At 36.9% G+C, this 24,526-nt stretch overlaps 1 protein-coding gene across 1 annotated transcript; it reads right to left on the reverse strand.

Annotated features, from left to right (window-relative positions):
- Positions 1–13,240: 13,240 nt before the first annotated feature.
- LOC145613026 (uncharacterized) lies at positions 13,241–16,563 on the reverse strand. The gene is made up of 4 exons (XM_081668097.1): positions 16,460–16,563; positions 16,351–16,389; positions 15,150–15,206; positions 13,241–13,637 (listed from the first exon to the last, which is right to left on the reverse strand). The coding sequence occupies exons 1-4, from the start codon at positions 16,495–16,497 to the stop codon at positions 13,289–13,291; spliced, it is 483 nt and encodes a 160-aa protein (XP_081524223.1). The 5' UTR covers positions 16,498–16,563; the 3' UTR covers positions 13,241–13,288.
- Positions 16,564–24,526: the final 7,963 nt, after the last annotated feature.

The raw sequence follows: 24,526 nt of genomic DNA on the forward strand, positions 1-24,526 counted from the left end.
CCTAGAGGAGGGCCTTATATGGATTAATCATTCCTAATGCAATTAGAATTGATTTTAGTCTTCTAGATTCTTCTAGAAGGTTCTTTTCATTCATAATTCAATTAGCATTCATAAATTGACTTTGGTTGACTTTTTGGAGTTTTGATCAGAATGAAAGAGTGTTTTTAAGGAAAATACGATTTTGCCCTTTTGTACGGCTAAATTTTATCAGAATTAAGAAAACGCGTGAAAATAATTGTTAGCGCCTGACGACAGGGATTAGCGCCTGGCGCTAATGCTTGGCGCCTGGTGCTAGCCTTAGCGTCTAGCGCTAATGTTCAGCGTCTAGCGCTAACCTGTTTTGTTCTCGTCGAAACTCTAATTTGTTTTTCTATCCGTTTGGTTGATTTTCTCTATAAATAGCCTCCTAAAACCTCCGTTTTCAATCATCAAAATATCATCAACTCTCTAATTTTCTAATTCTCTTCTCTCCCTCTCTAAGCTAAAGCTTATTCTCTCTCCCTCTTTTCTAGCCTAGCCTTTTACAAACAAAATTCCGCATCTACAAGATCTAGAAGCACCTAGCCTAATTCGAAGTTGCCTTCGCCCTAGACGTGAAAGGTTTTAATTTCTGAGGGTTTGGTCCCAAATCTCTATTTCAATTATTTAATTTAAATGTTGATTTTATTATTTTCCTAGCTTGAAGTTACTAATGCGTGTATTTTGTTATTAGAAAGAGGTACGAGGCATCAAAGTAAGTGCTTTAATTGTTTAATTAATATTATGATTTAGAAATCATGTCTAGGTTGTTATTATGATTCCTAGTGTCATGTTAGGGCGTTTTGATCTTCCTAGTATCATGTTTAGGGTAATAACTATAATTTCTATTATCAAATATGACAATTGTGATTCTTGCGATGCTTCCTATATTCTCTTCCTAATTTCATGTTAGTATCATGTTAGGGTTAAAGCTTTGATTTTTATTGCTTAGTGACATGCTAGGGTTTGTTATTAATATTGTTAGTATCATGCCTAGGATCTTGCTATTATTGTGCTTTAACATGATGATGATGATTATTATGATTATATATAATTTGATTATTATGTTTCTTGATATTGATATTTTTATTGTTATTGCTTGATCACGCCTTTTATGCATGTTGTCAGGGAATTGGTACTTGTAATCATTCTTAATAAGATAATTAATAATCTTGTTTAGGGTTAATTTGATTATAACTCAAGTGATCGCCAATAATAGTTTTATTTGTGCATTAATTTCAACCAACATAGATTAAACAGGTTTAGGGTTAATCCTATTGATTGTATGTTAGTCATAAAGCGCACATGAATACGATCAGAAAAAAGTAGAGGCCTATTATTAGGGTAGGTTCAATCTCTTTTAGGTTGGATTTGTACCTTCATCCCCGAACTACCAGTCATGGTTCCAGACCTATTGGAGTTAACGATCTCCTGGATCGTTAAGGGGTGTAGCCTTCACCTCGTGAACGGTTTACAAGTTCCTAAAACTTGTTGGTGACTCTTTTGCTCTATCTTCTTTCCCTTTGGACGCCACCGTACTTTAATGTATGATCACAATGGGGTTCAAGTTTGGGATAATGCTTGAAATATTCCCTACAGTTTTTGGCGACTCCACTGGGGAGGATTTCTATTTTAATTCCTGAAATTTATTTCGGCAATGATTTAGAATGAGTGGATGAGACTCGAAAAGTTCTAAGCATTTCATGTGCGTAATTTTGATTAACATTATTATCATATGCATAAAAAAAGATCTCATTAGAAAGACCATCCGTAATGAGTTAAAACATAGGATTTTTACACGTAGGAAATTTGAGGAATATCTTTCACAACTAGGACCGAAATAATGCTGCGCGAAACTGGAAAATTTTATCGAGTACAAAAAGCTGCTGAGGCATGTAGGAACTAGCGTCAGGGAACAAAGTCTAGCGCCAATTATTTGACTTTAGCGCCAGGCGACAGCTTCTGTCGCCAGGCGCTAAAGTCAAATTGTGGCGCCGGCCTCTGTTTGCTGGCGCCAAGTTCTTCCAATACCGAGCCAGAAATATGCGTTCTAATTTTGACCGATTTTTAGCACTGTTTGCTCGATCCTACTTCCTGATTGAGTTTTTCTCACTTTTCTGAAACCCATATGTGTTCTACATATGGACATAACCCCCTGGGAATTCATGCTCCATCTACCTGATTGAACGCTCTGAGAAACAAAGGGTACATCCGAGAATGTTGAATTCACCAAACCATGGAAGCGAGTTTTTCTAAACTCGCGGTGTCCCATCCACTCGCGCCAACCCTTCACGGTTAGGCTTCCGCGCGGTGCATCTGGGCAATTAACCATGGACCCTCTATTGACTAAACCATATCCCGAACTTTAGAGAACTAGAGCCATGGTTAGGTTGCAAACTCATTGCATCATGTTGTGCCTACTTGACTAATTGTGCATTTTTGGTTGTGCATACTCTATGTGATTTTCCTAACCGTTTGTTTGACTTGTGTTAAGACTAAATAAGCTGATTTATGACTAAAAGAACTTTGCCTAATTAATTAATTAATTTGAGTAATTAGAGTCTAATAATTTAATCAGAGTTGACTTAGTACGACTTTAGGCATGCCTTGTAAAGTAATAATACCAAAAGCAGTTCCAGATCGACGTTCCAGCAATGGCGCCGAGATTTAAACTGCACCGCCACTCTGTGGAGCGTAGTGCCTGGCGACAGTCCTATCGTCTGGCGCTACACTGCAAAGAGAGGCGTCAGTCCTGTCGTTTTGGCGACAGTTCGGTTTATTGCTCGAGTCATCACCTTATGTCTAATTGAACAGTTTGCTAGTCAATTCGGTTAATTTTTACTGGTAATAATACCGTGTCAAGTCCTTAATCGAGTCTAAGCACTAAGTCCCATGATCTTACAGAAGAGTCAAAGCATGTCACTTACACTCACCACATAAAGCACACACTAATGCACACTTTGACCATGTCTAAGAGAGTCTTGTATGCGCGTATTTTCCGTCATTTTTTGAGGGGGGTAAGTCGGATATTAATCCTCCAATTAAACCACTTGTTTGAACCCTATACTTAACTCCTAAAAATATACACCTTATTTTTGCCAAAAATATGCACCCTAATATGCACCCTATTTTTTCTTTTTTCTTTTTCAAAACCCGTAAAGTCAAAGTCAATTTGAGTCAAGTCATTAAAACAAAAATGGTTTAATATACAACGCGTGGTCAAGAAAGGAAGGGCGTTTGATTAAAGACAACCTTTTTATTCAAGTTCAACTTTTCGACAAACCAATCGCTCGTAAAAGGAAAGCTAAGACGATAATGGCAACTCAAGAGGAAGTTAATGAGCTCAGGAATCAATTGATTACTGTGACTGAGGCGTTAAAGGTTTTAACCCTCAAAATCGATGATCCTGTGAAGCAACAACAGATGGACCTCATGCAAGAAAGCTTGAGAAAGTTGTCTAGTGACTTTAAGTTTCAAGGAATTAGCTCACAAGGGGTCTCGGTGGACAAGGATCTTCTTCCGCAGAAATTCAACGCCAACGACATCCCAAAATTCAAAGCGATTGACAACCCTTATTTTCACCTAAGAGCTTTCAAAACAATAATGAGCATTAAGGGTATTGACAAGAAGGTGTTTCCCTCTTTGTTTTCTCTATCTCTTGAAACCGTTTGCCAACAATGGTTATTCTCTCTTAAGAGAGAAAGAACCTCTACTTGGGAATCTATAGTAAACGCTTTCATTGATAGGTATAAGTGCAACATTCAAGTTGAAACTGACTATAGGGAACTTGAAATTCTCAAGCAGAAGGAGAATGAAGGTTTCACTTCTTTCTTCAACAAATGGAGAGAAACCTCTGCTAAGATGATTGAAGTATCAAGCGAGAAAGAATCTATGAGGTTATTCATCAAAAACCTTCAAGAGAAGTACTCCAAGCATCTCAAATACCAGAATAATCTCCATACCTTCAAGGTCGTCTATGACTTTGGAATTAATATTGAAGACGACCTAGCTAAGCTGAAAGCTGCTAACAGTAGCTCCAACAGTGGCTGGAAAGGCAAGAAGAACGACAATCCTTCTTCTTCCAAAACCACCCACTCGAACAATGTTGGTACCTTTAACTTAAGTGAAGTCCTTGCTATGAATAATCAAGGACTAAAGAAACCATTTAGGAGGAACTTTACTCCTATAGGTATGAGTTATGACACCGCATTTGACCGACTAAATGCAAAAGGTCTTATAACTCCTATTGGACCATTTGGGGACCCACCGGAAGAAAAGAGGACAGCTAACTGGAACCCCAATGCACATTGCAAATATCACCAAGGTAGGGGCCATCTTACCGAAAATTTTTGGAAGCTTAAGTAAGCTATCCAAGATTTAATCGATAACAACAAACTATCATTGCCTCCTGCCAGTAAGAAGCCGAGCATTGACAATGCACCTCTCGCTCATTCCTTGGCCATCTCTGATGAAGAAAACGAGGTTGATCCCTCATCTCTCATCAAGCCTATCGAAGAAATCCATGATATCGAAGAAGAGGAGGAGATCTTTTTCGATGCCATGGATGACTTTCCAGAACTAGCAAGTAAAGAGGATGTACGGTTGCTTACATTGTCCATGTTAGAGGGATCAAACTTGCTACGTGAAGCTCTTGAAGTAGCAAAAAAACATTTAGAGGAGCTTCAGTAAAAGGGTGACAAGGTTCCACCCACGAAAAATAAACCCAAGAGAGAGTTCACACCCATGGGAATGACCTATGATGCTACTTTTGATCGTCTCTATGATCAAGGATTAATCAAACCTATTGGCCCTACCGAGGATCCAACACCAGAAAAGCGATCTTCAATATGGGATCCCAATTCCTATTGCAAGTACCATCGAGGAAACGGTCATACCACTGATGAATGCTACAGGTTTCAAAATCTTATTCAAGATCTCATGGAAGCAAACAAGATCCCATTGCCTTTAGCTAGCAAGAAAACTAGGAAACCCTTCTCTCTACAAGTAATTGACAGACCTAAGAAGAGTAATACAATCTATACTCCAATTGGGATTTCATACGCTAAAATGTACAACATGCTCTCCAAGAGTGGCAAGGTCAAACCTCTCTAACCGAGACCATTTGAATCGCTAAAAAGGACAGATAGGCTCTACTGTCTATACCATCAATCAGGGGGTCACACTATGGAAAAATATTTTAAATTTAAAGATTTAATTCAGAAAATGATTGATGACAAAAAGCTAGTCCAAATTCCACAAGAGGAAGACATAAGCATTAATAGGGGTTGGGATAGTGATGAAAAAGATGTCTACTTAAAAGACATGGAAGGACCTCCACCTTCAGTGTCATATTCCATGGATGATTTCTAGGTTGAAGAAGATTCATCTATACACATCCTCACAAGATCTGGGAGAATGCAACCTCCCATTTCAACACAACCTATACCGACTACGCAGTAAGTTCCCATACCTATCATAGAAGACAATGATATTGTCAAACAGTTCAAGAATACCAAGGTTGAAATGAATGTATGGAAGCTTCTAACAACATCTCGAGAGCATAGGTTGGCAGTGATGAATGCCTTGGATAAGATAGGGATAGATTCTGACACCACTCCTGAGGGGTTGGCTAACTTCCTAACGAGTGATCTCCCTAGTCCTATCAACTTGATCACCTTTTCTGACAAGGATTTACCTCCAGAAGGTGACAAGCATTATAAGGCACTAAACCTCACAGTAGTTTGCAAGAGGATGAACGTCCCTATGACTCTTGTAGACAATGGATCGACAATTAATGTCTGTCTACTCAGAACTGCGAGGATGCTAGGCATAAGGGATGAAGACTTAACCCCGTCAACACAAGGAATAAGAGCTTATGATAACACTCGTCGTCAAGCTCTTGGCAAGATTACCATGAATATAATGGCGGGAGCGATAGAACACGCTACTACATTTCAAGTGGTAGATACTAAAGCTTCATTCAACTTACTGTTGGGACGTCCTTGGCTTCATGACCTAAAGGTCGTCCCTTCATCGCTCCACCAACAGGTAAAGGCCATAGTTGGAGGAATTCCCATCACGATCGATGCTTCACCCATGAGGACTAAAGCTATAGAAAATCCCATCATTAATGTGGAGCACGATGAAGACTTGTGGGGCTTTAATGAAGAGGTCTCCTTAATCGAAGAGGATGAAAGGACCCCTCTCTGCCACGACCCCCACTCCAATATGATAGTGAACGCTATTATGAAGAAACAAGGACATTTTCCTGGAATGACTCTAGGAAAGAAGAAAGGAATAACAAAATCGCTGGAATTACCTGGCCTCCCTAAGTTAGACACTTTCGAACTTGGTTTCGAACCGACTCGGGAAGATCTCAAGCGAGCCCAGGAAAGGTCAAAGGCGCGTAGGAACGCTCGCATCCAAAAGAAAGCAATCCCAATGGATCAGTATCCTCTTACTCTCAATGGACAATTCATAAAAGAAGGAGAGGATTGTCCATTCTAGAAATTTCCCGAACCTTTTGTCGTAAATGGCATAAGGCAACCAGGCTTCGAAATTTTCCTAGATTGCTATTTTCTAGATGAAATCCCAACTCCTATCCTCAAGGAGAAAGCACCCCCATGCTTTGACTTTAATGTCATGGGATTACTATTTGGGCGAGAAAAAGATGAGTCGAAGTACATAGAGGATAACTCCTCGCTCATCCAAACGGTCCTACAAAGCGAAAGCTTTGACCCCTAAAAGCTCATCACTCCAGCAGAAGGATCACTACAAGGATGGCGCAAGACAGTCAAGGTGACTACTCCAAGTGGAAGGAGAATCTCCATTACGACAGGGCAAGGACCGATGTTCGAAGAGTCATTTGAGTCAGAGTCAGAGTCAGAGTGTTTTCCTATAGAGTCATCTAAATCCTTAGTTGTAGCACCCCCTTCTTCTATCTCTTCCCTTAGAATAGTTAGCAATCAAGTCCCTGCGGACATATCTCTTTTCGATGCAATGATTTCTGAGTTTAATAATATGTCTTCATCCTCTTACTCCTCGTGCTTTTCTTTAACCCAAGATGACGAGCATTGCTTATTTAACAATGAAAATGACAAAGAACTTATTAAAGCAATGGAAACACTTGAAAAAAAAACATCGATAATTGAGGAAACTGAGACGGTTGATATCTCAAATGATTTAACCATCAAAAGAGAAGTTAAATCGGATTTACACTTAATGAACAAGAAAGAACCGATTTAATTAATCTACTTAAAGAATTTATCGATGTATTTGCATGGTCATATGAAGATATGCCAGGCATTAATAGAGAAATAGCTCAACACACCATACCACTAATTCCAAGAATGAAACCTGTAAAACGAAAGTTGCGTCGAATGAAACCCGACGTAGCTCTTAAAATAAAAGAAGAAGTTCAAAAACAAATAACTGCAAGTTTTATTAGGGTATCCAAATACCCCGAATGGGTGGCCAACGTCGTCCCAGTTCCGAAAAAGGATGGAAGGGTAAGAATGTGTATCGACTATCGAGATCTAAATAAGGCAAGTCCAAAGGACGACTTCCCTTTACCACACATCGATATTCTGGTACGTAGATAATACAGTGAATCATGCACTTCTCTCGTTCATGGATGGATACGCGGAGTACAATCAAATTCTCATGGCAGAAGAAGACATGGAGAAAACAACCTTCATAACACCATGGGGTACTTACTACTACACGGTAATGCCATTCGGGTTGAAAAACGCGGGTGCTACTTACCAACGAGCAGCGACTGCCTTGCTCCATGACATGATGCACAAAGAAGTTGAGGTATATGTGGACGATATGATTGTGAAGTCAAAAGATCGCCCAGGCCATCAAGTAGCCGTGAGAAAATTCTTCGAAAGGCTAAGAAAATACAACATGAGGTTGAACCCATCCAAGTGTGCTTTCGGAGTCACCTCAGACAAGCTTTTGGGTTATGTCATAAGCTCTAGAGGAATAGAGATAGACCCAACCAAGATCAAGGCAATCATGTCAATGCCACTGCCCAAAACCGAGAAGCAAATTTGAGGATTTATTGGCCGGTTGCAATACATAAGCAGGTTCATATCAAAATTGACAACAATATGTGAGCCAATATTCAAGAAGCTTAAAAAGAATGTACCAGTTATGTGGGATGACGAGTGTCAAAACGCCTTTGAAAAGATCAAAGTCTATCTCGCAAATCCTCCCGTATTAGCACCAGCACTTCCAGGAATACCTCTTAGGTTGTACTTAACAGTCACCAAAGAAACAATGGGAGCCATGCTTGCACAAGAAGTAGAAGGTAAATAAAATGCAATCTACTATCTAAGTAAAAAGATACTCGAGTATGAAGTACGTTATACACCACTTGAGAAATTGTGCCTCGCATTGGTGTGGGCCACAACTAAGTTAAGACATTACATGCTCGTGCATACAGTCTTTGTAGTCTCCCGAATGGATCCACTCAAGTATTTATTCGAGAAGTCTACACTCAATGGGCGCATATCGAGATGGATAGTCAACTTAGCCTAGTTCGATGTAAGATTCATGCCTCAAAAGGCTATCAAAGGATATGTGGTCTCAGATTTTCTAGCGAACATCCCAATAGAAGATTCAACGCCAATACACGACAATGAATTTCCAGACGAAGACTTGATGTCCACAGAAGATGATACTTGGACCTTATACTTCGATGGAGCCTCAAACCAAAAAGGATGTGGCGTTGAGGTATTACTAGTATCACCTAAAGAAGAGCATGTTCCAATCTCCATAAAGCTAGATTTTGACGTTACCAACAACGCTGCTGAATACGAAGCATGCGTGGTAGGCCTTGAAACAGCTCTGGCATTGGGAGTGAAGAAATTACGAATATTCGGGGAATCTTCATTGATCATCAACCATATCTCTAAGAGATGGAAAGTAAGGAGCGAAAGTCTATCCCCTTACCAAACTTATCTGGAAACTCTCACTAATCAGTTAGAGAAGGTAGAATACACGTATCTACCTAGAGAGGAAAATCAAATTGCTGATGCCTTGGCAAGACTAGCCTCAATGGTTAGGATTCCTACGGAAATCGAGCAAATGCCTCTAGCTATAGAAAAAAGGCATAAACCGGCTTACATTCAAGCTATAGAAGACGATGAAGTAATCCAAGATGAAGAAGAAGAAGAAGAAGAAGAAGAAGAAGAAGAAGAAGAAGAAGAAGAAGAAGAAGAAGAAGAAGAAGAAGAAGAAGAAGAAGAAGAAGAAGAAGAAGAAGAAGAAGAAGAAGAAGAAGAAGAATTGTGGTAAACGGATATACTCAATTATGTCACCAAAGGAGAGTACCCTCCTCATGCTGACAAAAGAGCAAAACAAGCATTAAGACTTTTGGATTCCCAATACGTACTCATAGACAATGAATTGCATAAAAGGGTACTTAAGGGTCGAGCTCTCTTATGTGTAGGAAAAAAGGACGCTCAAAGAGTAATGAGGATAGTCCACGAGGGCATTTGTGGAACTCATGTAAATTAAAAAATGCTAGTCCAAAAGATAATGCGAGAAGGATATTATTGGACTACCATGAATAGGGATTGTCATCAATACGTAAAAAGATGCCCTAAGTGCCAAATTTATGCCAATTTACAACATATTCCTCCATCTCTACTCTACACCTACACTTCACCATGGCCATTCTCTACATGGGGAATTGACATTATTGGTAAAATCACTCCCCCGGGAACAGGAGGTCATGAATATATCCTAGTAGCAATTGATTACTTCACAAAGTGGGTCGAAGCACAATCATATGCTAAACTCACCCCAAAACATGTAGCACTCTTTATCGAAAGAAATATTATTTGCCGATATGGAGTCCCACATGAAATGATAAGTGACAATGGAACTCACTTTCAAGCTGAGTGTGAAGAATTGTAACAAAAATATGGCATTCAACACCATCATTTGTCTCCTTATAGACCTTAAGCAAACGGAGCAGTCGAAGCGGCTAATAAAAATCTAAAGACTATCATCGAGAAAATGACAGAAAATTACAAAGATTGGCCTGACAAACTCCATTTCGCACTGTGGGGTTATCGCACATCAACAGGAAATACGCCATTTTCCTTGGTTTATGGAATGGAAGCCGTACAACCTGTAGAGCTAGAGATACCATCTCTACGCATCGCATTAGAAAGCAAACTTGATGAAGTTGAATGGACTAGGGCGAGAAATGAGGAGTTAATTCTACTTGATGAAAAATGACTAGAAGCTCTACATCATACTCAATGCTACCAAACTCGTATGGCTAAGCATTTTAATAAGAAGGTCAAGACAAGAAACATCAAAGTAGGAGACTTGGTGTTAAAAGCATTAAGGAAGAATGTTTTAGATCCAAGGGGAAAATTTAGGCCTAATTGGTCTGGACCCTATATTGTCAAAACAATCCTATCAGGAGGTGCAGCAAAATTAACCGATATGGATGGCAATGAGTTCTCGAACATGACAAATTTTGACCAACTTAAAAAGTACTACCCATAATTACTTGAGTAGGATACTCAAGAGATCTACGTTTGGCCTGATTCCTTAAGAAATGATACGTAGGCAACCCTTTACGGGTGCGGCCACTTTATATTTTGCAAACCTCGCATCCCAGACTTAAAAATAAATTCGACAGAAATTCGACGAAGCATCGGCAACACAGAAAAAGTTTTGTCGCCAGCCGATTAACTTTAGCGCCAGACGACAGTGTCTGTCGCCTGACGCCAGACTGCCGCAGCTGGCGCCAATCATGAAAAAGCGGCACCATATTTCTGGGAGTACCTGGGAATATTTCGGTGATTTTCGGAAAAATTTCGACTTCCGTACTCGAAAAAATTTTCTGGAAAATTAAATTTTCAGTTTTCATTGCTTTAATAAATTAAATTTAAAGGAGATGACTTAATTAAAAAGCTGAAATTTTTTTAATAAAATAAACTAACAATTACATTATTGATGGAATTTAAATAAAGCTTAAACAAATTAACTTTAAATTTAAAACTAAGTCTAATAATTGAAAGTTAAGCAATGCTTTAATCTTTTTTCTCTTTCTTTGCTCTCTTCCAATTTTTGTCTGCATCCTCTTCATCATCCATGACTTTAGCTAGTAGGCATCCTTTATAGGACCTACATTCAATTTTGGAGTAAATAGTTTCTCCCTTAACTAAGACTCCATGTTTCTTCTCTACCCAAGCCTTCTTCTCTACCCAAGCCTTCTTCTCTCAACTGTCAACTTTTCTCTTCCCTTTATCATTCGTAGAGCTCTTCTTCCTAGGCATTGTAGGTGTTTTGAATTCAACCTTTTCACCTAAATGTTCCTTAACGGGAATCACTGTGTCACCTAGACGACTCTTCACATCAGTTTTACTCTGATTTTTCTTCATGTCCTTTGAAGGTTTCTTGAGAAGCCACCTCTTCACATCATTGGGCAAGGAAGGAGGAACCTTTTGGGTAATCACTTCCCATAAAGGCCTAGCGCTCCAATAAGCATCAAATTTTTCTACTTCTTGAGAAACAGGGAATTCATAGGGACGACGAAGATCCCCAGAAGGAATTGTTTGAAGTAGGTCGTACTGTCTTTTTACCCTGCAGGGATAATAAAAAGTCATCCTGGATAAGCTTGGAAGACGGCAGAAGGGTTGCTTGTTGACACCAACCATCTTCTCTATTTTCTACCAAGGGATGACCCACTTGATGGCAAAGTTGCAAGAGGCAAAGACCTTCTTCCATTCATGGCGCCCCATCTTAGAGAATCGTTTCTTCCTTCTCACAAAGCAATTTGGAGTGTATTTTTCAACGTTGTCGGGAGGACTAATTAATTCTAGTCTCTCAATTAGCCACATCTGTAAAAAAAAAAATCAATGCAAATAAATTAATATTACTATACAAAAATATGTTTTAGATTTCTGTAATTAAAAATATTATTTTTCTACCTGTAATAAAATTGGAGAGCCCCGAAGAGGTGCTTTTAGATTTCTTTTCAATTCATCAAGACTAAGCATAGTCTCTCCAACGATTAGTGGCATTGGATTTCTCCCAGATTCAATCTGCTCCAAAACAGTTGATATAATTGTTTGACCTTCATTGGTTCTACCACTAGTGAGAAGATATTGGTTAAGCATGCAAAAGAGAAAAGCCCTTCTTCTATAAACATGAAAAGACTCATAATAAGGTCTATCAAAATAATAGCGAGCAAATTCTTTCAAATTAACTACGCTACCATCTACTATATTTGTTAGATCTTTGTCTTTTAAATTAAAGAAGCGCTCAAAATCCTTATAATAATATTCATTTATTCTAGGGATTACCGCAAGATCTAATGCAGGGAAGCCTAAGATAGCACCGAATTCTTCCGACAAAGGGCTAATTTCATCACACCCTAGTCTAAAACAATGAGTATCCACATCCCAATATTCTAAGACGGTATGAATGAAGTCTATATCAAGATATACCCCTTTGACACCATAAATACCCCCCATATGAAAAAAGTCTAATTCTTTTCTCTCCTTGGCAGCTGGAGATCGACACCATTCATGAGTGAAGTTGGTAAAACTCTTAGTGATTAAAGACATGATTGTTATTTTTTCAATAGCTAAGACTATATTTAATCTGCTGAAATTATGAAGAAAATCGGCTGATCAGGGGGCTATTTATACACGAAATCGGCACGGTTTTAATCCGGAAAGGATTCGGAGTCAGTGTTCATCAGCGCCAGACGCCTGGCGCCAAGCGCTAAGAATTAGCGTCTGGCGCTAACGCAAAACGCGTGGCGCCAGATGGCGCTGACGTGTCTTATCATACGAGCTTTTCAAACACCGCGTTTTTCTGGCTGATTCGAGTCTGAACAATGGCTTTATGATCTTTTATTCTTTTTATACCCCTTTTTCTTAATTAATATATCAATTATATTAATTATATTTTTTTGGATTTTATTTAGACTTAATTTTTAAGTTTTTTGTAAATCCAATATTTTTATTTTCATTTTCTTTTTGGGGGAGAAAGTTAGATACCCTCCATCAATAATAAAAATGACGGAATTTTTGCACAAAATTATTAATTATCACAATTCTTTGCAGAACAAACATGCACATAAAAATGAAAAATAATAAATAAATGTTAAACAAACATGTCTAATAAATGAGTCTAATAAAGGCAAAGTTCTATACAAAGTCAAAATAAAAAAAAAAATAAAGCACAGGTATAAACTACGGCGCTGGAGGACGTAGATGATGAGAGACGCCCATCATATCATAAAACTGCGCAGTAGAGGAGTAACCTCTCCACCAGCTCCAGCTCCAGTGTCCTCGGGAGGTGGAAAACTCAGCTCAGGACCCGTCCACCCAAGATCACCCTGAGGTTGAGGTTGCGGAGGCTGCTGCAATGACGAGCTGACCTCGTACATCCCACCACCTCTAAGAGCCGAGGTAGCCTCTCCCTGGCCTACCGGCCCAGCACGTGCACCCTTAGATGAAGAGTCCGAGCCCTCCACCGCCTCGGTCCGAGCAGCCTCAGAACGACCACTCCGACCGCCAGAGCCAGTATGGCGACGTCTCGAGCTAGACCTCGTCGGGTCTCTCCGCACCTGTAACACCCTAGAAATTCCTTTCTTTTAAAATACATGTTTTGCCCTGTTTAAAAATTTAAATAGGAATATCTAAGATATTACCGCCACTGTGAAAACGGCTAAGGTAACCATCAAAGACACACAGCGGAAGACTAATTTCAAAACCATTCAAAACAAGTCAACTTGAAAAGTCAACCAACGAAAGCAAAGTCAAAACCAAAGTCAAACGAAGTAAAATAAAACCATCCTACAACTTGGAACCATTGTAGGCCCTTATTAAAACCAAACCGACTTTAAAACTTTTGCGTTAGTCATGCATGATAATAATATCATAAATAATTAAAGCGTTAAACACATCATATACTTATAGAAACTAGCATGATTCGCTCTTCACCCATGCTCATTCATGAATATGCTTCATCACCTGAAAACCTCCTCTCTACTTGTCCCCACTACTCGCCATTAGAAAATGGGTCGTCGTAGGGCCAAAGTAAAGACATGGCCAAACACACAAACACACACAATCAGCAAAGCTGAGTACATAAGCGTAATTAAACACACTAACATGCTTTCACCTATCAACACACACTTACCTCATTGCACCTGTTCACAAGCACACACACCAATCAACAAGACACAATGACTAGACACTAATTAATTCATTTAGCGTTGATTACGCATCGAACGGGTTTCCTCCTCCTAACCTCCCCCAAATAAATTTGAGGTTAACTGACACGGGAGCTAACTGTGCCAGCGACAAAACCACTCAAAGGTGGCGGAATTCCTGCGCATAATAATAAATAAAAAGGAATGTACAGCGTCCTGTACTCCATTAGAAGTTATGGTTAAATATAAAACCCCATAACTCCCCCCATTGTTCATACTCAAGGTATATACGTTCCAAGAGTTTTGGTGTGTAATCTCTTTCACTTTACGTTATTTACCTTTTATTGGACTTGGTGATGACTCTCAAAGCATCAGAAAACAATCAACAATAATTATTCAATCAACCAAACATACCAAATTAATTCTTGACCACTTAGTGACCACATATTATTTAATGTTGAACCCTTTTTAATTCTACCTCAGTGTCAAAGACACCTTAAACGCATAATGCGCCAAAAATCCTATCCCTCGGTGTTAAAAACACCTTAAGTGCACAATGGCACCAACATACAATTTATTCCTTGTGTACATAGACACTTATATAGCTCCTTCCTCATGCTTAAAGCATCAATAAAAATTATTTGAACCATAATAAAATTCCGTTTCAATATTCCAAACATAATTAAACATGTAGTTTAATTAATCATGCCTTCTAACATGCCATAAATAAAAATGTGGTTCAAACACAACATGCCCAAAATATAATTTTCCAATCCATAACCATCACAAATAATTCATGCTTCACAATTCAATCACAAACACCATAAATTCACAATTCCATACATAAACCTTAGCATGATACTACTTGTAATTGATTGAAATCCAACCTAGCATGATTCTACATCATCAAAATATGCTAAGTACGCGTACGTACCTCAAATAAGCTCTTAAAATAACCGAGTACTCTACAACAATTCTCGAACCAAGTCTCCTATATAAAGGGACAATAATACTATATTAATTCTCCTTGTATACACAATTTTCAGCAACTTAAACTCACTTTAAATAACTTATAATAATCTGAAAATTATTTAAAAACCCCTAATTAAACTCCTTTTTAATGGATAATCACACCCTTTTATTAAAAATCACAATTATACTACTTTAAATAAAATTCCAACATTTTAAACTAATCAAAAATCCTTTAAAACTTCATCAACATACATCTTTATACTTAAATTATCCATATAAACATTAAATTATCTCTTACCCCTTTTAAACTCAAAGATAAAATTTAAAGCATAAAAAAAAACTTCGTTAAAAATCAAAAACTGCTCGAAAATCGTATTTAGAGGCTTAATTTGGCCACGAGAATCCTTTAAAACGTTGTTTCCACTCGAAAAACACTACTTTTTTTTATCAAAATCGGAGGAGTTTAGAACCTGATTGGGATTAAAACGGGATTAATATTAACTAACGGAAATCTAATAATTAAAACATGAATTTACGTGTTCAAAATAATCTGGAATTAAGTTAAACTAATAAGTAGTTATAATCACCAAAATTTCAAAACATCATTATTATAAAAGCCCTAAATCAATTATTCATAAAAACCCTAAAATCATGATTTTCAATAATTATAAAAAAACCCTAGGTTATAAAATTTAAAAAATCTGAAAATTATAAAGTTTAATCATCAACATACAATTTGATACTAATTAAATTAATTTCAAACAATAAAATCAAAACCCATAAATCAATAATTATAATTACACAAATTAATAAAACAAAGGAGAAAGAAAATAAGACTAACCTTTTTGTGTGGGAAATTTTTGGGGATTCATGGGGTATTTATAGAGTAGAGAGTGTAGGGTTAAATTTGGGCTTATAAAAATGTGGGCTTGAGTTATGGGATGGAATGGGTTATTCCAATAAGAGTATGTAGGAATAATTTACATTGCCCAATAATTAATAAACGTTTGGCCCAAAACATATTTTACTTTTATAAAACTTTATATTTAAAATACTTTAACCCTTTAAAATATTTAATTAAAATAATTGAGCCCTTGACAATACATTTTATTAATACTTAAATACTTTATAAAAATACATAAAAATACGGGGTATTACAGCACCTCAGGTCTCGTCCGGGTACGAGAAGGAATGGGCTGACCCTGCAAGAAGAAACTAAGTCAGAAACAATCAAAATAGAAGCAGTAATGCAAAAATAAGAAGGAAAACTACCTCTTGAACGGCGTTGTCGCGACGACACGTAGCCACATTCCTCATCCGAACGAGCTGGCTCCGGAAGGCATCTATACACCGTGCCATCGCCGTGACCACCTCCCGCGAGAACTGTCAAAGAAATAAAGTCAGTAGCAATGCATAACATGCATGAATAAAATTTCAAATAAATAAAGCTTACCCGAGTCTGGTGGCGAGGAATCAACCACTTCACGAAGCGCTCATCCTCAGGAGCCGGAGGAATCATCTCCTCGATCGGCCCGTATGTCCCCTAATAATGGATAGACATACGAGGTGGCACGAACTCAGTAGGTCCAGCCTGACGAAAACAAATCAAAGTCAGTAAAACATTACTTGGGAGCTACTTAACAAAAGGTAAAAGATGAAAATCATACCGCCACCTCCTCATCCAGAACAGGGGCTGGAGCTAACAGCGGCAGCAGCTCCTCCTCATAGCACCGCCCAGGGATCGTATAAGATCGCCAAGGGGTACCAGCTCTCTCTGACATGCTCACCAACCTCACGCCATTGAACATATGACGCGGTGTAGGAGCAGGAACGACGAAAGTATCTGAGGAATGTTGAATAGTAACTCTCTCTCCAAGATATGAAATCGCTCTGTATGTCCCTAAGAAATAGCGACGCTCAGCGGTATACTGCACAGGTAACCCAGGGACAACCAAGCCGATCCACGGTCGGTACTGCACGTTAGGCTCCTGCGAAGAACGCCTATCTAATAAGAATCTACCAAAGTTAATACGAAAGTGTTTAACTATACAAAGAACCATACCAAGATGATCTGATCTCGGACATAAGCAGTAGACATCCCAGCGCGGCGGCCTCCCCAACAGGCACTCACTGGAAACCTCCGCGGTGATGGTCTCGCCGGCAACTAAAGGAAAGTACTCGTAGAACCAGATCTACAAAAGGCAAAAAGTATCATCAAGTGCTAACCAAAGCTTAGAGATAAACTTTATGGGAGATAAAGTATACCTCTACTACTCTCCAGAAGCCGGACAGAGCGACGTTTCCCGTGAAGGGTCGGTGTCGACACGAGTCTCGTAACGCTCGAACAAAGTCAGCATAGGCTAAGTTGGCCCAGTCGTAAGTCCCGATCAAGTGAAGATCACGGACCGCATGTAGGTAGTAAAGCAGCACTCTACTACCCTTGTCAGGGGAAAACGTCCCTGACAGCAAGATAAGCACAAAGATGCGCACCCGCTGATCTAGAGGAGGGCCTAATATGGATTTATCATTCCTAATGCAATTAGATTTGATTTTAGTCTTCTAGATTCTTCTAGAAGGTTCTTTTCATTCCTAATTCAATTAGCATTGATAAATTGACTTTGGTTGACTTTTTGGAGTTTTGATCATAATGAAAGAGTGTTTTTAAGGAAAATACGATTTTGCCCTTCTATACGGCTAAATTTTATCAGAATTATGAAAGCGCATGAAAATAATTGTTAGCGCCTGACGACAGGGATTAGCGCCTGACGTTAATGTTCAGCGTCTGGCGCTAATCTGTTTAGTTCTCGTCGAAACTCTGATTTGTTTTTCTATCCGTTTGGTTGATTTTCTCTATAAATAGCCTCCTAAAACCTCTGTTTTTAATCATCAAAAAATCATCAACTCTATAGTTTTCTAATTCTCTTCTCTCCCTCTCTAAGCTAAAGCTTATTCTCTCTCCCTCTTTTCTAGCCTAGCCTTTTACAAACAAAATTCTGCATTCACAAGATCTAGAAGCACCTAGCCTAATTCGAAGTTGCCTTCGCCCTAGACGTGAAAGGTTTTAATTTCTGAGGGTTTGGTCCCAAATCTCTATTTCAATTATTTAATTTAATTGTTGACTTTATTAATTTTCTTGAAATTACTAATGCGTGTATTTTGTTATTAGAAAGAGGTACGAGGCATCCAAGTAAGTGTTTTAATTGTTTAATTAATATTATGATATAGAAATCATGTCTAGGTTGTTATTATGATTCCTAGTGTCATGTTAGGGTGTTTTGATCTTCCTAGTATCATGTTTAGGGTAATAATTATAATTTCTATTATCAAATATGACAATTGTGATTCCTGTGATGCTTCCTATACTCTTCCTAGTATCATGTTAGGGTTAAAGCTTTGATTTTTATTGCTTAGTGACATGCTAGGGTTTGTTATTAATCTTGTTAGTATCATGCCTAGGATCTTGCTATTATTATGCTTTAACATGATTATGATGATTATTATGATTATATATAATTTGATTATTATGTTGCTTGATATTGATATTTTTATTGCTATTGCTTGATCACGCCTTTTATGCATGTTTAAAGGTAATTGGTACTTGTAATCATGCTTAATAAGATAATTAATAATCTTGTTTAGGGTTAATTTGATTATAACTCAAGTGATCGCCAATAACAGTTTTATTTGTGCATTAATTTCAACCAACATAGATTAAACAGGTTTAGAGTTAATCCTATTGATTGTATGTTAATCATAAAGCGCACATGAATACGATCAGAAAAAAGTAGAGGCCTATTATTAGGGCAGGTTCAATCTCTTTTAGGTTGGATTTGTACCTTCATCACCGAACTACCAGTCATGGTTCTAGACCTATTGGAGTTGACGATCTCCTGGATCGTTAAGGAGTGTAACCTTCACCTCGTGAACGGTTTACAAGTTCCTAAAACTTGTTGGCGACTCTTTTGCTCTATCTTCTTTCCCTTTGGACGCCACCGTACTTTAGTGTATGATCATAGTGGGGTTCAAGTTTGGGATAATGCTTGAAATATTCCCTACAGTGACATATGTCGAATCAAAGCACACGACATCTCCAAACTCTTCATATGCTACCCTACTGCGAGCATCCACCCACATCACATCAGTTAGCCGCCCCTCATAATCTAATTTGTACTTCTGAAAAAAAAAATTGATTATTAGAATACATCTTGTCAAAATAGGCAAACATGGCATTAGCATCACCACCACACATCTTTAGCTTCTTCTCCCTATCCAATACATTCCTCAAGCCCCTCTCCGTAAAGGCCACATTCTCTACCCCACTGCACTCCTTTGCTAAACTACGATGAACTTGTGTAACCTGAGTACCAGCACTACAATCATTGAATAGCCTCCTCCTAACCGCATTTGTAATTTCATCCTGCCGGTACATAGAAATATATCGAGACTTTCTGGGAGTTGGATTGTGATATTGATGTTCTGTGATTTCCTTCCTCGCTTCCCAACAACCATCAGATTTCACACAGCCCTCATTTCCACAGGACACCCACACTTCTTAGTCTTCCTTCTATTCAAATCCAAAGATAAGCCACCACCATACACCCTTTTCCCATTTACTCTTCTACACAAGTCTGGCTTACCAGCTCATTCACAATGCCAAACGTAGGTCCTCCTCTTACTCTTGTCTATTTTCCCATTCTCTGTCTTGAAATTCCCAGCAGCTCTGTATACTCCAAATCCCCTTTGTTTGCCATATTTCCTAAAAAATTTATCAGTATCCTCCCAACTACTAAACACCATACCCACTTCAGGATGGTCCAACAAATATTCATATGCCCCTTCATCACTCTCAACAACACACCGAACCGGTGTTGCTGCATTTGGACCATCAACAAACACAGCAGCCCCCAACACATTATTAATTAGGGTGTCCATCACGCCAACCAGGAACTATCATATATGGAAATTTATCAAAGCTATCACCCAACCTAACCAAGAACACTCATACAGTAATTATGAAGTTAACTATCCAACTTTGTGGGACAACAAATTTCAAAATATCACTTTTACAACAAACTAGTTGTCCTATCGCACGCGATAGTCCAAAATGGTAAATATCGGGTGTTGATATTGTTGATCGTCAATCTAATTTCTTTTTGTATTTGTGGAAAATTAAGAATTTTAATTTTAAATTTAATATTGTATTTAGTACTGTGTAATATTTATTTCTCAACGGATGAAGAATGGGAGACCTTACTTTCACACACATCGGGAAATTAAGGTAAAATATTTTTAATTTATGTATAGTTCAAGTGAACTAATCTGTTTTTTAGAAATTTTATATTATAGAGGTATAATTTAATTAGTTTAATATGAGTTTTTATAATTCTTAATTTATGTATATTTGTTTTAATTTTCACCAAACTTTAGGGCATCCAAGTTGTAGTAAGTGTGAAATTTTGACCTGTTTTTTTTTTCAATAAGTATTAAATTGTTAGGCGTATTTAAACATTGCGGAAAAAAAAATGAGAATAAACATTGCGGAAAAAAAAATGGCAAATTCGGGAATCCACTATTTCTTTTAAAGTTATTATTTACTTACAAGAATGTCATCAAAACTAAATGGCATAAAAAGAGGTGGAACAATAATATTAAGGCTCATGATTTTGAATATTATAGTTTGGGCTAATGAAAAATTCTGACCTCGGAAGCAGCTTCAATTCAATGAAAGAACAAGCTCAGAAGCCGCTTTTATGGAAATTGAAAATTCGATTCAGAGGAAAGAGAAAGATAATAGAAAAAAATGAACGTTGGAGCAAGAAAAGGGTAAAAGAAAGACTGCATGCAATGGTATTCTCAAAAAACAAATAAACAAACAAATACCTAACCTTTCCAAAAAACACATGCCTTAAAACAAGCTAAAAGATAAATATTTCATGCTATTAAATTAAACTATACAAAAAAAGCTATGTTTAATCAATAATAATAATAATAATTAGTATAAGAATAATGTTTAATGTTTAATCAATCGTTTAAAATAGGTTAAATAAACTAATGTAAATAATAATTAAAAGTCCATTCATGTTAGCTAGCTTCCCCCTTATCCTTTTATCCTATGTCGATTTCGTAACAAAATTTAATGTCGATTTCGTAACAAAATTTAATATCTCTTCTTCCCTCATTGTTGTTGATGTATTCTTTATTTTCCTAATTAAGCTAATTGTCCTATTTTCCTTAAATGATCTTTCTTAATCGCCTTTCTCGCTCCATTGCTAATTGCTCTAATTTTCTTGAGTTATCATTCTTAAAGGGCATCTCTCTCTCTCTCTCTCTCTCTCTCTCTCTCTCTCTCTCTCTCTCTCTCTCTCTATTTTATTTTAGTAAGCCTTTTCCTAAACTAATTGCCCTAATTTTCTTAAGTGATCTTTCTCTCTCTATTTTATTTTAGTAAGCCTTGATTTTTTTAATGTGATCTTTCTTAATTGGTCTTTCATCTTTCCAAAGCAAATTGATCCTATTTTCATTAATGATTTTTCTTAAGTAACTTCTCAATCTTTTTCTCTCTTAAGATAATTGTCATGATTTTGTTAAGTAATCTTTCTTGTGTGATCTCTTTTTAATCTCTCGCATTTTAGCAAGCCTTTTTTCCTAAGCTAATTGCCCGAAATTTCTTGAGTGATCTTTCTTAAGTTGTCTCTCTCACTCACTCTTTCGTTCTCTCCCTTTAATAAGCTAATTGTCTTTATTTCTCTTCTAAACTAATTGCCTTGATTTTGCTAAGTGATCTTTCTTCTTAAGTGTCTTTTTTCAAGTGATTTTTCTTAAGTGATCTTTCTTCAATTCTTGAGTGATCTTACTTCTTTTAAGGTAGTTCGATACTCGATCTTTATTCTTCTAAGCTAATTGCCTTGATTTTGCTAAGTGATATTTCTTCTTAAGTGATCTTTCTTCTTGAGTGATCTTTCTTCTTTCATCTTTCTTGAGTGATCCTTTCTTGAGTGATCTTTCTTCTTGAATGATCTTTCTTCTTTTAAGGTAGTTTGATACTGAATCGTTTCTTGAATGATCTTTCTTCTTTTAAGGTATTTTGATACTCGATCATTTCTTGAGTGATTTTGCTAAGTGATCTTTCTTCTTGAGTGATTTTGCTAAGTGATCTTTCTTCTTTCTTCTTGAGTGATCTTTCTTAATTTCTTGAGTGATCTTGAGTGATCTTTTTTTACTTAAGTGAATTTTATTCATAAGTGATTTTTTGTAAGCGCTCTCTCTTTTTCTTTCTAGCATTCTAGTAACTCTTTTTCCAAAGAAAATTCTTCTTATTTTCTTAAGTGATATTTTTTTAAAGTGGTTTCCCTCTTTTTGTTAAGTGATCTTTCTTAAGTTGTCTGTCTCTAGTAATCTTTCTTAAGTGGTCTCTCTCTGTCTACTAATCTTTATTTCATTTGAGATACTACTGAATTACCTTGGAATTGAATTTGTTAAATACTAACACTAATATACAATTACTCGTTTATTCGAAAGTTTTTTTTTTTTTTTTGTAACTGTTGTTATTCAAGGATATGATTTCAATAGCTCAAAGATAATACGAATGGAGCCTTAGCTAAGTAATTCCTTCTTAATCCTAATAACAAAATCAATGTAGAATAAATGCAAAGTGAACAAAGTATATATATAGAGTACTACAAGTATATTTCAGCAAAGCAATTAAACTTGTGATCCAAATTGCCCGAAATTTCTTGAGTGATCTTTCTTAGGTGGTCTCTCTCACTCACTCTTTCGTTCTCTCCCTTTACTAAGCTAGTTGCCTTAATCTCTTTTCTAAGCTAATTGCCTTGATTTTGCTAAGTGATCTTTCTTCTTAAGTGCCTTTTCTTAAGTGATTTTCCTTAAGTGATCTTTCTTTAATTCTTGAGTGATCTTTCTTCTTTTAAGGTAGTTCGATACTCGATCTTTCTTTTTCTAAGCTAATTGCCTTGATTTTGCTAAGTGATCTTTCTTCTTGAGTGATCTTTCTTCTTAACTGCCTTTTCTTAAGTGATCTTTCTTCTTGAGTGATCTTTCTTCTTTCATCTTTCTTCATTCTTCTTGAGTGATCTTTCTTCTTTTATGGTAGTTCGATACTTGATCGTTTCTTGAGTGATCTTTCTTCTTTTAAGGTAGCTTAGTTCGATACTCGATCATTTCTTGAGTGATTTTGCTAAGTGATCTTCTGAGTGATCTTTCTTCTTAAGTGCCTTTTCTTAAGTGATCTTTCTTCTTGAGTGATCCTTTCTTGAGTGATCTTTCTTCTTTTAAAGTAGTTCGATACTCGATCGTTTCTTGAGTAATCTTTCTTCTTTTAAGGTAGCTTAGTTCGATACTCGAACATTTCTTGAGTGATTTTGCTAAGTGATCTTTCTTCTTGAGTGATCTTTCTTCTATATTCTTGAGTGATCTTTCTTAATTTTTTTAGTGATCTTGTTTTACTTAAGTGAATTTTATTCATAAGTGATTTTTTGTAAGCGCTCTCTCTTTTTCTTTCTAGCATTTTAGTAACTCTTTTTCCACTGAAAATTCTTCTTATTTTCTTAAGTCATATTTTTTAAGTGGTCTCCCTCTTTTTGTTTTGTTAAGTGATCTTTCTTAAGTTGTCTCTCTCTAGTAATCTTTCTTAAGTGGTATCTCTCTCTCTAGTAATCTTTATTACATTTGAGATACTACTGAATTACCTTGGAATTAAATTAATTAAATACTAACACTATTATACAATTAGTCGTTTATTCGAAAGTTTTTTTTTTTTTTTTTTTTTGAATAACTGTTCTTATTCAAGGATACAATTTCAATAGCTCAAAGATATTACGAATGGAACCTTAGCTAAGTAATTCCTTCTTAATCCTAATAACAAAATCAATGTAGAATAAATGCAAAGTGAGCAAAGTACATATATAGAGTACTACAAGTATAATTCGGCAAAGCAATTAAACTTGTGATCCAAATTGCCCAAAATTTCTTGAGTGATCTTTCTTAAATGGTCTCTCTCACTCACTCTTTCGTTCTCTCTCTTTACGAAGCTAATTGCCTTAATTTCTCTTCTAAGCTAATTGCCTTGATTTTGCCAAGTGATATTTCTTCTTCAGTGTCTTTTCTTAAGTGATCTTTCTTCAATTCTTGAGTGATCTTTCTTCTTTTTAGGTAGTTTGATATTCGATCTTTTTTCTTCTAAGCTAATTGTCTTGATTTTGCTAAGTGATCTTTTTTCTTGAGTTATCTTTCTTCTTAAATGCGTTTTCTTAAGTGATCTTTTTTCTTGAGTGATCTTTCTTCTTAAATGCCTTTTCTTAAGTGATTTTTATTCTTAAGTGA

The sequence above is a fragment of the Chenopodium album genome, chromosome 3 (assembly GCF_948465745.1).
Source record: "Chenopodium album chromosome 3, dcCheAlbu1.1, whole genome shotgun sequence".
Lineage (NCBI taxonomy): Eukaryota > Viridiplantae > Streptophyta > Magnoliopsida > Caryophyllales > Amaranthaceae > Chenopodium > Chenopodium album.

Bases quoted from the DNA above. Each gene is read 5' to 3' on its own strand.
- LOC145613026 (XM_081668097.1), bottom strand. From the start codon at position 16,497: ATGTGGCTACGTGTCGTCGCGACAACGCCGTTCAAGAG. The intron at 16,390-16,459 runs GTAGTTTTCCTT...TTCTTCTTGCAG, and splicing joins GCGACAACGCCGTTCAAGAG to GGTCAGCCCATTCCTTCTCG. The intron at 13,638-15,149 runs GTACGTACGCGT...AGGAATTTCTAG, and splicing joins ATTTTAAGAGCTTATTTGAG to GGTGTTACAGGTGCGGAGAG.